This window comes from Piliocolobus tephrosceles, chromosome 12 (assembly GCF_002776525.5).
Source record: "Piliocolobus tephrosceles isolate RC106 chromosome 12, ASM277652v3, whole genome shotgun sequence".
In the NCBI taxonomy this organism is placed as follows: domain Eukaryota; kingdom Metazoa; phylum Chordata; class Mammalia; order Primates; family Cercopithecidae; genus Piliocolobus; species Piliocolobus tephrosceles.
Window position 1 is genome coordinate 46034205 of NC_045445.1, and position 11973 is coordinate 46046177.

At 40.7% G+C, this 11973-nt stretch overlaps 1 protein-coding gene across 3 annotated transcripts in view; it reads right to left on the reverse strand.

Moving 5' to 3' along the window:
• Positions 1–4088: 4088 nt before the first annotated feature.
• VSIG1 (V-set and immunoglobulin domain containing 1) overlaps positions 4089–11973 on the reverse strand; it is a 62971-nt gene continuing 55086 nt past the window's right edge. For 2 of the 3 annotated variants that reach the window (XM_023202997.1, XM_023202996.1), the window contains exons 5-8: positions 10411–10566; positions 9880–9999; positions 7049–7190; positions 4364–6223 (exon numbers count right to left, since the gene is read on the reverse strand). In XM_023202997.1, the coding sequence (XP_023058765.1) occupies positions 5896–6223; positions 7049–7190; positions 9880–9999; positions 10411–10566 (746 nt within the window). In that variant the 3' untranslated portion in view covers positions 4364–5895. Of the gene's footprint in view, positions 6224–7048; positions 7191–9879; positions 10000–10410; positions 10567–11973 lie in introns of all 3 variants that reach the window. The other variant, XM_023202998.1, reaches the window with a different exon arrangement.

An 11973-nucleotide genomic window follows, 5' to 3' on the forward strand; every position in this document is an offset into this window, starting at 1 on the left:
GAATTAGCCAGGTGTTGTGGGTGCCTGTAATCCCAGCTACTCAGGAGGTTGAGGCACGAGAATCGCTTGAACCCAGGAGGCGGAGGTTGCAGTGAGCCGAGTTGGTGCCACTGCACTCTAACCTGGGTGACAGAGCGATAATTCATCTCAAAATACATAAATAAATAATTGTGAAGCTTAACTGAGAATATAAGATGGAAGAAAAAGGCCAATGAAAATAGTGAAAACATTTGCATTCTTAAATATCTGTTATAGAGAATCTACAATTTCAGCGAGGTTTTGTGAACCTCAAAGTAAATCTGTGTTTTTCTTCATAATCTTTGACTTAACATTTAACTGTATGACACTAGTGTTTGATTCCCCAATTTCTCAGCTATACCAATTACAATGAATTCCTTAGATAGCTGTGTCTGCTGCTTTCAGCTCCCATATTCTGTTACACTACAAGGCCTCCAAATCAATCTGTTGGCAAGTCCGATAACAGTATAAAGATTCTTTGTGGTTTATGGCTCCAGCTTCACAGTTCTATTGACTGCCTAAAATTGAAAGCAGAAATTTGTAATGTGAATTTCTCTGGGAAGAGGATTTATAGCTTTCATCAAATTCTCAAGGGCATCTGTGATTCCCCCAAAAGGTTAAAAATCCCTGGTTGAGAGAAAAAAGAATACTGAATCAGTTGTCGGGAGACCTCATTTCTACAACTATAGTTCTACCACAGTTTTTTAATTTATAAGTCTTTACATCTATTCTCCCTGTAGTCTTTAAGAAGGCAGAAATCATCTCCATTTTACAGCTGAGAAAACACCCAGAGCTAGAGAAACAGCCAGTACCAAAATCTAGCTTTCCTGGATTCTAATTCATTTTCTTTTCTGCCTCTATTCAAAAACAGTGGACCAAATGAAAGGTACTCTGGCATTTTGAAAATAACCAGTTAGTTGTAACACCTATCTTGGTGCTTTTCTTTAATTTGGCTGTGACATAGTAAGAAATACATATTTGGTCTCAGCCCCCAGTACCTGAAACAGAGCTCCTAAAACCCCTGACAGTTCCTGAGTGACAGGAGTGTCTTACATAGAGCTCCTAAACCCCTTGGGATTTCCTGGGTGATAGGAGTGCCTTTTGTTCTAATGATGCAACTCTTGGTGGGCTCCTGGATAGCTTTAGAATGGGAGCTATTAGTGACCAAGCCATGATTAGAGGATTAGAACTTTCAGCCCCATCCTCCAGGGAGGGAAGAGGGGCTGGAGATTGAATTAACAGTTGATCATGCCTATGTGATGAAGCCTCCATAAAAATTCCTAAACTACAGGGTTTGGTGAGCATCTAGGTTGGTGACACACCTACATGTCAGAAGAGTGGTGCACCTCAACTTCATGGGAACAGAAGCTCCTATGTTGAGGACTCTTCTGGACCTCACCCTATGTACCTCTTCAGCTGGCCATTCATCTGTATCCTTTATAATAAACTGGTAAACAAGAGCGTTTCCTTGAGTTCTATGAGCCATTACAGCAAATTATCAAACTTAAGGTTGCGGGAACCCCCAACTTATACCCAAGTCAAACAGAAGTGTGGGTACCCTGGGCACCCAATACTTGTGATGTGTCTGAAGTTGGGGGCAATCTTGTCAGACCCAACCCTGGGTAGTGTCAGAATTGAATTAAATTGTAGGACACCCAGTTGGTGTCTGCAGAGAATTGGAAAATTACTTGGCGTGGAAACCCCACACATTTGCTTTCTGAAGTGTTGTGAGTGGTGGAACAGTTTTTCTTTATTGGTACATCTTTCTATCGTTTCCTGGAGCCCTCATTATCATCTCTGAATTATTTGTTTTGTTTTTAAACCAAAGTTTCAAAGACAAGTGGGAGTATTGAGTCTTTATCGATTTGTTTAAACCTTTTATGAGGCCTACTGATGTGTTTTCCAGCAAGTAGACATTGTAAAACAACCTTTTATTACTAAAGCTTGCGTTTGTTTCACTGAAATTAGTAGTTTGGTGCAGTTGAAAGAGCATTGCACTGAAATCCAAATGATGTGAATCTAGTTTTGACTTTGTGTAATCTCAGGCAGATTATTTTACTTCTCTGCACTCAGGGATTCTCCTCTAGGGGCTGGGTAGCAATATATAAGAGTGAACCAGCTTTTTAAAAATACATTTACCCCTTCCTATCTCCCCCACCAAGAATTTATTGTACATCATCTCCAGCCTCATCATTGTTAGGAGTGGCCCACTGTGTGTGTTATAACTCAGGTGTGCTGGGGTTGAAAAAGTTTGAATACTATTTATTTCAGAGTGCTCTTCTAGCTCTAATCAAACCTGAGTTGCCCAGAGCAGATTGAATGGGTGGTAAACCACCTGGTTTGATTTGAGAGGGGCTGAGAAGTTTCCTTTTTTCAGAAATATCTCTCCTCTGGATTGTTTAGATTCTTCGGATTAAGGATTATCTGTGCTGGAGTCCTCTTTAAAAGGTAAATACTCCCAAGAAGACTCTCATTTATCAACCTAATGAGATCACTGAATGATGAAAGATCATGTTCACTGGACAAGAACGGGTTACAGAATAGCACTTTAGGTCCTGTACAATGAGTCCTGCCCGAGAGAGGAAGAACTGAGCGGGTCACTGAACTAGTAGGAGCATAAGAATCCTAGGCGTTTGGAAAATAAAGTGCCACAAGGCCAGAAATGGCACTGAAAGGAGAGATCCAAAGGTACAAATTCAGATTAATCTCATGTGCTTCCTAACCTTGCCCATGTAGGGTTTCTGCCTGGGCAACATGTACTCCATGTTTTTAAATCCAGATTTTTCTATTTATTCCTGTCAAATTCATTTTGTTGACTTCAACTCCACTTTTGAGCTATCAATATCATTCTGAATTGTGATTCTGTCGTAGAGCCTAGTGGCCATTCCCCCTAAGAGCAAGTCATCCACAAATTTATTAAGTGTACTTCGTGTGTTTTGATCTAAGTAACTGGTTCTCCATCTTGGATTCAGGGAGTCTGTAACTCACCCAAAACTATATGTGACACTTTGTGTGTATAAGCATTTTCAGTGGAGATGGGTTTAGAGTTTTCAGCAGATTCCCAAGGTGATCTGTGGAGATGGGTTTTTTTCAGTGGAGATGGGTTTAGAGTTTTCAGCAGATTCCCAAGGTGGTTTTTTTCAGTGGAGATGGGTTTAGAGTTTTCAGCAGATTCCCAAGGTGATCCATGACCTCAGAAAAAGGTTACAAGCCACTGATTGAACTATTCATCAGTATTTTGAACAGAACAGTGCTAATAAGGACAGAGCTCTATAAGACTACCAGTAGTGCTTTCTTTCCTGGACTGCACTGATCTATCAAAAATTTTGGGGTGTAATAGTTGACTATTATGTGTCAGTCTCTTGTGATTTGCCTCTATAATAAAAATGGAAAGGAAAAGTGAGTTCCAGCTACTTGGATATTCTGGTAATTGAGATGTTTACACTGCTGTTTACTTTTTAATCTCTAAATATTAGGTCATTCTTAAGACCTTCATCATTTTGCTTCTTGCGTCCATCAGACACAATGTGTATCATACTTTCATATTTAGTATGAATGAAATTATAGATGCGTCAGAAATCCCTGACATTTTCTGAAAATCGACACATCGAAGAAAATGCAGAAATAAATGCTTGCTATCTCTTCATGGCTCTAGATAAGTGTAATGTTAATTTCCATTTTAACTCTCCTTAAAACCTACAGAGACTCTATCTCAATCTGTGTATGGTTATGATCCATATAGAAAGGAGTTTGCAGTTTAAGAAAATCTTTTACATGAAAATCTGAAAGTGATAAATGAGAAACTCACTACTTCGTTTAAAAAGGATTCACCTTAGAAGGAAGTGAGACACAAAAAAGTACATACTGTGTCATCCCATATGTATGAGGGCCAAGAAAAGGCAAAGTTAATCTCTAGTGACGGAAAACAATGAGTGATTTCCTAGGTCCAGAGCAATGGTGGATTTGCACAAAGGGGCATGAAGGAACATTTTGGGCTGATGGAAATGTTTTCTCTCTAGATGGGTGTGGTGGTTTCATGGGTATGTACTCTGTCAAAACTCATCAAATTGTACACTTTAAATGTCTGGTTTATTATACATAAATGCTATGTCAGGAAAGTTGTTTATAAAAGGACTAGCCTTAGAAGTCATTAAAATGAGACATTATGAGTATTATTTATTGAACCTTAAAGTAAGATTTAAATATGATTCATTTCATAAGTGAAAAGGTAAGTCTACCTGTAAGTTTCTTCAAGGCGAGATGTGGGTGAAATATGATCATGAGAAAGCTTTTTAACAGGGGAAGAAGTGATATCAGTGCATTTTAGTAATATTTAGCATTCATATAAGATTGGTATCGCTTTATTAATGTGGAATGTACCGGCATTAAAACAGGTGATTTAAATAATTAGTTGAAATTATCGAAAATAGATCTTAAGTGTTCATTTAGAACACTTCTCTGGTCTGCCTTTCAAAGTGGATAACATCAGACACAGTGATAACATAATAACTCATTCAAAACTAAATTGTACATCACTTGTGATATCAACATTTTGTATTCACTGAAGGAAATTATATTTTAAAATGTTGTCTGTACATTATTTGACAAAGTTGTGGGGATTTTTTGTTTTTTGTTTGCTTGTTTTCTGTTTTTGTTTTTGTTTTTGAGATGGAGTCTCACTCTGTCGCCCAGGCTGGAGTGCAGTGGTGCAATCTCGGCTCCCTGCAACCTCCACCTCCTGGGTTCAAGTGATTCTCCTGCCTCAGCCTCCCAAGTAGCTGGGATTACAGGCATGCACTACCACACACAGCTAATTTTTGTATTGTTAGTAGAGACGGGGGTTTCACCATTTTGGTCAGGCTGGTCTCGAACTCCTGACCTCAGGGGATCCACCTGCCTCGGCCTCCCAAAGTGCTAGGATTACAGGCGTGAAATTGTGTTATTTTTTAAATTTGCTGTGCTCAGATATTGGAAACCAGGGTGACTTCTTGGGAAATCTAATATGAGGAATGAAGCATTAATTATAAGACCTGATTTTAAATGCTATGTACCAATTAATATATACCTTTTATGTATTCTCCTCTATTGTATTTGGAGAAAATTTTTCAATCTATGAGATAATGCTGATGAATTATTTTCTTAGTGGTCAATATAAAAATGAATGGGAAACTATTCCTAGAAATAATATTGAATGTAATTGATGCCACCTTGTCATATGTGCACATGGAACATAAGAGTAGCTAAAAAAAGGCTGGGCGCAGTGGCTCACGCCTGTAATCCCAGCACTTTGGGAGGCCAAGGTGGGTGGATCATGAGGTCAGGAGATGGAGACCATCCTGGCTAACACGGTCAAACCCCGTCTCTACTAAAAATACAAAAAAATTAGCCAGGCATGGTGGCACGTGCCTGTCGTCCCAGCTACTCAGGAGGCTCAGGCAGGAGAATCACTTGAACCCAGGAGGCAGAGGTTGCAGTGAGCTGAGATCGCGCCACTACCATCATAGCCTGGGTGATGGAACAAGACTCTGTCTAAGAAAAAAGAAAAAAAAGTGTAGCTAAAAAGAGAGAAATAATATTTTCTGAAATAACAGGTACTGTTGCAAAACTCAACTAAGTTAGAAATCACTTGCCTTGTCAATTGTTATGCTTACATGTTAGTAAAATTGTTAGTATTCTGTATTGGTAATGCAGGAACCCTTGCACTGATTTAGTTGTTATCTTGGCGTGTTTATTCTGGATTCATAGTAGGAATGAGCACCTTGTTAGAAGAAGGGTGGTCAAAATGGAGGGGAGGAGGTGGAGGTTGGTTAGGTTATTTGAATTCCAAATGGCACTAATGGGTTCCTTAATGATTAATGCTGTACTTAGGCCACCAGCCTATGCCTTAACCACTCCCTTTTCATCTTCACTTAAGGGCTCAACTGCAACCCCAGGCTCTGACTCTGGCTCTGGCTCTGGCTCCAATTCCGACTGCGTTTCTGGCTCTAGCTCCAGCTTGATGTCAAGATCAGGCACTGCCATAGGCTCTGATCCTCCAACAGGCTCTGGGGCAGGCTCCTGAGTAGGCTTTGGTTCATAGTCTGGTTCTTGGATGTTATTAGGGCCAGTCTCATGAATGGAAGGTGGTAGAGTTACTTCTAGATGGGTAGCGTCTTCTGTTGGCATTGCTTCGCTTTCTCCCCTGGGGTTTATCTTTGTCATTGGCCTGCAAGAAAGAAGGCCCAGAAAAGAACAAGTTAGGGAGATGCTAACTTTGAAATTACATGTGAAACCATATGCTCTGTAGGTTCAATGACCATAGGTCCCAGACTTCAGGAAATCTGTTATTTCTGATATTCTGACTTATTGTCAGGCCATATGTCATTTTGAATTCAGAAAGGTTAGGTCTCAACAATATAATGAAAATTTAAGAAAGACCAGTGTTTAAAGGTGGGAAAACTGATGTCAGAATGAAAGAGTCTAAGCATCTAATAAGGTCTTTAAGGTCCAAATCCATAGCTCTGATGCATCTCTGTTTCCCACTCCATCTAGTACAATACTTGGCACCTGGTTGACACCCAATATATAGTTGTAGAAGCAAGGAGATGAAAAAAATGAATGAGTGTGATACACACTAGGAAAGAAATAGAGTGATTAAGAGCATGGACTGTGGGCTGGGCCACATTCTAACTTCTGTGTTCCCAGGGCACTTTTGTCCTTGTTCCACACAAAAAAATTAAAATTATATTTTATGACTATGTTGGTTTAAAGACAAGTATGTTAATATTATATATGAAAACATTTTCTTGGACCTAAAATGGTTGTTGTGATGGCTAAATGAGTTGATGTACATAAAGTGCTTAGAACAGAGCCTGGCACACAGCCCTCAATAAATAGCAGCCATCATCATTCTTTTTCAAATTCAGTGAGAGTAAACAGAAAGATACCTCTGATATCTTATGCTCAAAGGAGTGCTTAGGAATTGATGACTGAAAGAGACATGCCTGAGAAATGTTTGTATTCAAGTAAAGACAACAGAATGAAAGCTTACTCAAGTTCCGCGATGGTCTTAGAATTTCTTTCTTTTGCCTTTGCTTTTGCCTTATTCCTTGTGAAGCACACAACAGAGATGATGATGGCGGCACCTACCAGGCTACCGATCAAGGCCCCAACAATGATTCCAACTTCTGGATCTGAAGGACACAAACAGCTGGTTAATAAAGTGGAATATATTGTCATTTTATAATGTGTGTTTGTGACTAGTGGGGAATATCAGGGCCATTCAAGTAGTGGGAAAATGACTTGTATAGGCTAGGGAAATGGAAACCCCAAGAACTGTGTCATTTGGACTCACAGTGGGAGAAGACTATTGACATTTATGCACATAAAGAATACAATGTGACCAACTTGGAGGAGGTGGGGTTGCTTTTGAAATGGGATTTAGAGAAAAGAAGACACCATGGAGTTGTGATCTGGTCACTAGAGATAAGCCTCTGTTACAGGCAGGGACATTTCACTAGGCTTTCCCAGAGCACAGGTGAAATGGGTCCCTAAAAACCTCCCCCACGGCATCCATGCTTACCAAGGAACCTCATGTACTCTGGTCACTGGGAAGTGAAATGCCCATTTTGATAAATAGGCATCTGGTTTATTGTCTCAGTCTATGGACAAACTTAATGAGTGTGACACTATCCAGCTGAGTGCCAGATCTTCAAGCCCTAAGGTGTTGTCTCTGGAAGACCACATCTGAGTTATAAGCCAACGCATCCCCATCTGCCTCCCCTCACGCAAGGATGGACATCTTATATTTTGAGCTACCTGATAATAATTCCTTTAACATTTTATGATTAAGACCATATATGTGAATAGTTTAAAAAGTCAAATAGTTCTACTACATGTCTCACAAAAACAGCAGTTCCCTGCCTGACTCCTTCCCATTTCTGAGTCCCATTCACAAAAGGCAACCACTCTTAACTCTTTTTAAGAGTCTTCTTGTTCCCATGTTTTTATTATCCTTGTTCTGATATGTCCCACCATTTTTCCATTTCCATCATTTTCTTTCAACTTTATACCCTAGAAGTTGGAGATTGAGCTCTTTTACACCACTCCGCTCACACCCACCACATTCTTCCAAAATAGTTCTATCACAAGTTTTAGTTAAATCCAAGTTTGCCGTAGTATGACTATGTAAATATCGTTCACAGCTAAGGAACACAGTATGCTATGATTCTTTCTTGTACAACATTTACAAAAATTTTCCCGGAGGTTAATAATTGCCTCATCTGGGGATTAATAAGTGCATTATCACTCATCCCAAAATTTCCAACAAAACCATTAAACTTCTCTCAATTGATTCAAACATATCAGATGATATATCCGTTTCTTGTGATTTTTCCCTCAGAGACATGCCACGTGAAGCCCTCCATTCTCTTCCCCCATCATGACCTGGTTGCCCTTCTAAGCCTGCCGCTCTACCGTCATCCTTCAACTTTCCCATTTTATAGATAAAGAGGCTTTGCAAGTTCCTTCAAGATCCTGCTCAAATAGCACTTGGTTGGTAAAGCCATCCCAGTTCTATAAGCATAGTTGTTCCTCCCTTGGTGCTCTATTGACCCTGTTCAGACTTCTATTATAGGATTTAGCACATTTAAGTTGTCTCTGTTTGTCCCTCTAGCTGAACTGTGAGCTCCTTTATCTCTGTATCTCTATCACCTAGGACAGTCCCTGGCACACAGTAGATATTCAGTAACTATTTGAGGAAGGAAGGAAGAAAGAAGGGATGTGGGAGGGAGCGAGGAAGGCAGTGCTGGACATCACTGGAAAAAAGACTAGAAAGGAAGCAATGCTCAAGTCCAAATCCTACATATCTCTACATCTGTAGTATGATTGTACCTCTGAGAAGGGACAAGAGATTGAGGGAATTCTAAAGAAAGATAACAGAAATGAAACAGGGAAAATAGCTGAAAGTGATATGAGAATGAAGGAGCAAAATTCAGGAGAAATAAAAGGAAGAAAGTTCAGCTGCATAGGAAAAGCAATAACCCACTGGAACTTGCCATGCCTGGATATGGCATATATTAAAACCACAAGTTCAAAGTAAGTTTGGAAAAAAACAAGACCCTGAGTGTTATTAAGTGATCCTTGAGATGTTTGGTGAGATATTCCTTATGAGAGGTTGCCCCTGGGTCAGCTCAATTGGACAATTCCAGGAGTCTTAAATCTTATGCTCAGAAAGTGACAAGCACCTTTGAATAGGAAAATTGAGGTTTAGAGGCATACTGGCTCTGCCAGTTACTAACTGGATGACCTTGGGCAAGTCATTTACTTCCCTGAGCTTCAGTGTTCTTTTCAGCAAAATGAAGCCGACAATAGTCCACCTCCCTAGATAGGGGTAGTTGGGAGGAAAGAGTGAGATAATACTCAGCATAATTCGTGCTCCACAAATAGTAGCTACCGTGATTGTGGGTACAAGTGTTATTATTATAATACTATTATTATTAGTGGCAGATCTTTGCAAGGTATATGTTTGTCAGAGCTACAGTGTCACCTGGATTTACCAACAGCATCACAAAGAGAAATTCAGCCTGCTGCTATCAGAAAGGCTGCTGTTTTATTATTGAATAGTAATACCTACCTTGTAGCAATTTTGTGAAGCTTAAACAAATTGCTTTCTGTAAAGGATTTAGGCCAGCATATGGCATATATTATTATGTGAGCATTAGATATTAGGATGGTCATTCATCATGTCAGCCTGTATATAAAGCACACAAATCTCCAGAGAAGCAAGAAGCACTAACCAGGGATCCTAACTAATTTATTTGGCTGACAGGCCCAGACTATTAGATTTAAAGAGAAACTGTTAAAGTTGTATGGTAAACTCACGTGAAGAAGTGAGATCGATTTCGCAGGAACTATTGCCAAGCCTGTTGATGGCAGTACACTGATAATAACCTTGTTCAAAATTTGTCAGATTTCCAATGACCAAAATCCCGGTGGTTGGGTCTGTTGAAACCAGGAAATAGACTTTTGAGATCTCTTCTGTGCGTACAGATAACATCAGTGTAACAGATCATTCAATGTCCACCCACTCCCCCATATTGGCCTCTCTTTCTTGAGATGTTCAAGATTCAACCAGGCCCCTCAGGACTGTTCCAGTGCTAACTCACCTGGGACCATGCCTATTCCCTACATACTCACCATCTCTGAGCTGGCTTTTAGAATTTGGGGAGTAGACCAGAACACAGTCATCATATTGGGAGACAGGCATTCTTTTTACATTACCCGCCTCCCACCCACCGCCACCGAGAAAACAAGAAGATTGAACTGTAAGGTCAAGCAGCCAACCACACACTCCCGCTGTCATCCAACCACAGACACCAGGCCTTTCCAGGGTCGACTGTAGGTTACACTTACTGAAGTTTTCTTTCACTGGCACGATGTCTCTTCCCTCAAGTTTATACCAGTAGTACACAGGGGAAGGTGTTCCAAGCGCAGAGAGACAGGAAAGGGAAATAGTGTGGCCAGTTTCTGGTCTTCCTTGAATGCTACAAAGGGGCTTAGAAGGTTTCACTGTAAGGGAATGACAAAGAATAAAAATTCTTTAGGATGAATGGCAGTCTGTGACAATTGCAGTCACTTCCTCACTTTCACTTTGAAGAATATGTGTGTTTATTTATTTTTTAAAAAAACTCTTGGCTGGGCGCAGTGGCTTATGCCTGTAATCCCAGCAATTTGGAAGGCCAAGGCGGGCGGATCACCTGAGGTCAGGAGTTCGAGACCAGCCTGGCCAATATGGTGAAACATCGTCTGTACTAAAAATACAAAAATTAGCCGGGCATGGTGGAGGGTGCCTGTAATCCCAGCTACTTGGGAGGCAGAGGCAGTAGAATCACTTGATTCTGGAAGGCGGAGGTTGCAGTAAGCAAAGATGACGCCACTGCACTCCAGCCTGGGCGACAAAGTGAGACTGGATCTCCACCAAAAATAAATAAATAAATAAAAATAAGTAAATAAATCTATTAAAATGTATTTTGGCAGTTTTCTGCTTGCACCACCAGGTGGGAGTAGAGCACTTCAGGTGCAGGGCCCTTCTAGTCAGGAGGCTATTAAGATTCAAATAGTGACTCCTCTGTCTGCCTCCTCCCCAGATATATAACCATGAATTTCCGCATTGTGTCTTAGAATATGCCTTTATTAAAACAGCCAAATATAAGCAAATACTAAATGACTAGAAACATAGTTTATGCTTTAAAAGCACAGTTTTAAAGGAAAATAGAACCCTTAAATACTCTGAGATAGCCTATTATTCTTTTTAAAACATTTTAATGCTGTATTTCTCTTTTCTCTTATGATTATTTTCTTTTTTTTTTTTTTTTTTTGCATTTATACATCTGAGGGTGACACAAAATAGTTGAAAGGTTTGAATTTGCCTGTGTGCATCACCAGTAGGGGAAGCCCATTTTGGGGGTGCATGCGACCCAGCACTCAACTATTTATTCATCCCTCACTTGGCAAGCACCCATGCCTTCTGTGGGCCCGGCACGGGACTAGAGGCACCAGGAATTCAAAAATAACTTTGACACAGTTCTAAAGTGGGGTGGGAGAGGGATGAGAGATGACTTTAGAGAGGGGAAGAGGCCTCCAAGACCTCAGCAGGAGGAGCAGGTTTTAGGGAAAGGGGTGACAAGGAGGAAGGGGTACTAATGAGGTCAGTTTGGGACATAGAGTTGTAGTTGCTTATGAAAACACGTCCTGTAATCCCAGCACTTTGGGAGGCCGAGACGGGCGGATCACAAGGTCAGGAGATGGAGACCATCCTGGCTAACCCGGTGAAACCCCGTCTCCACTAAAAAATGCAAAAAACTAGCCGGGCAAGGTGGCGGGGGCCTGTAGTCCCAGCTACTCAGGAGGCTGAGGCAGGAGAATGGCATGAACCCGGGAGGCGGAGCTTGCAGTGAGCTGAGATCCGGCCACTGC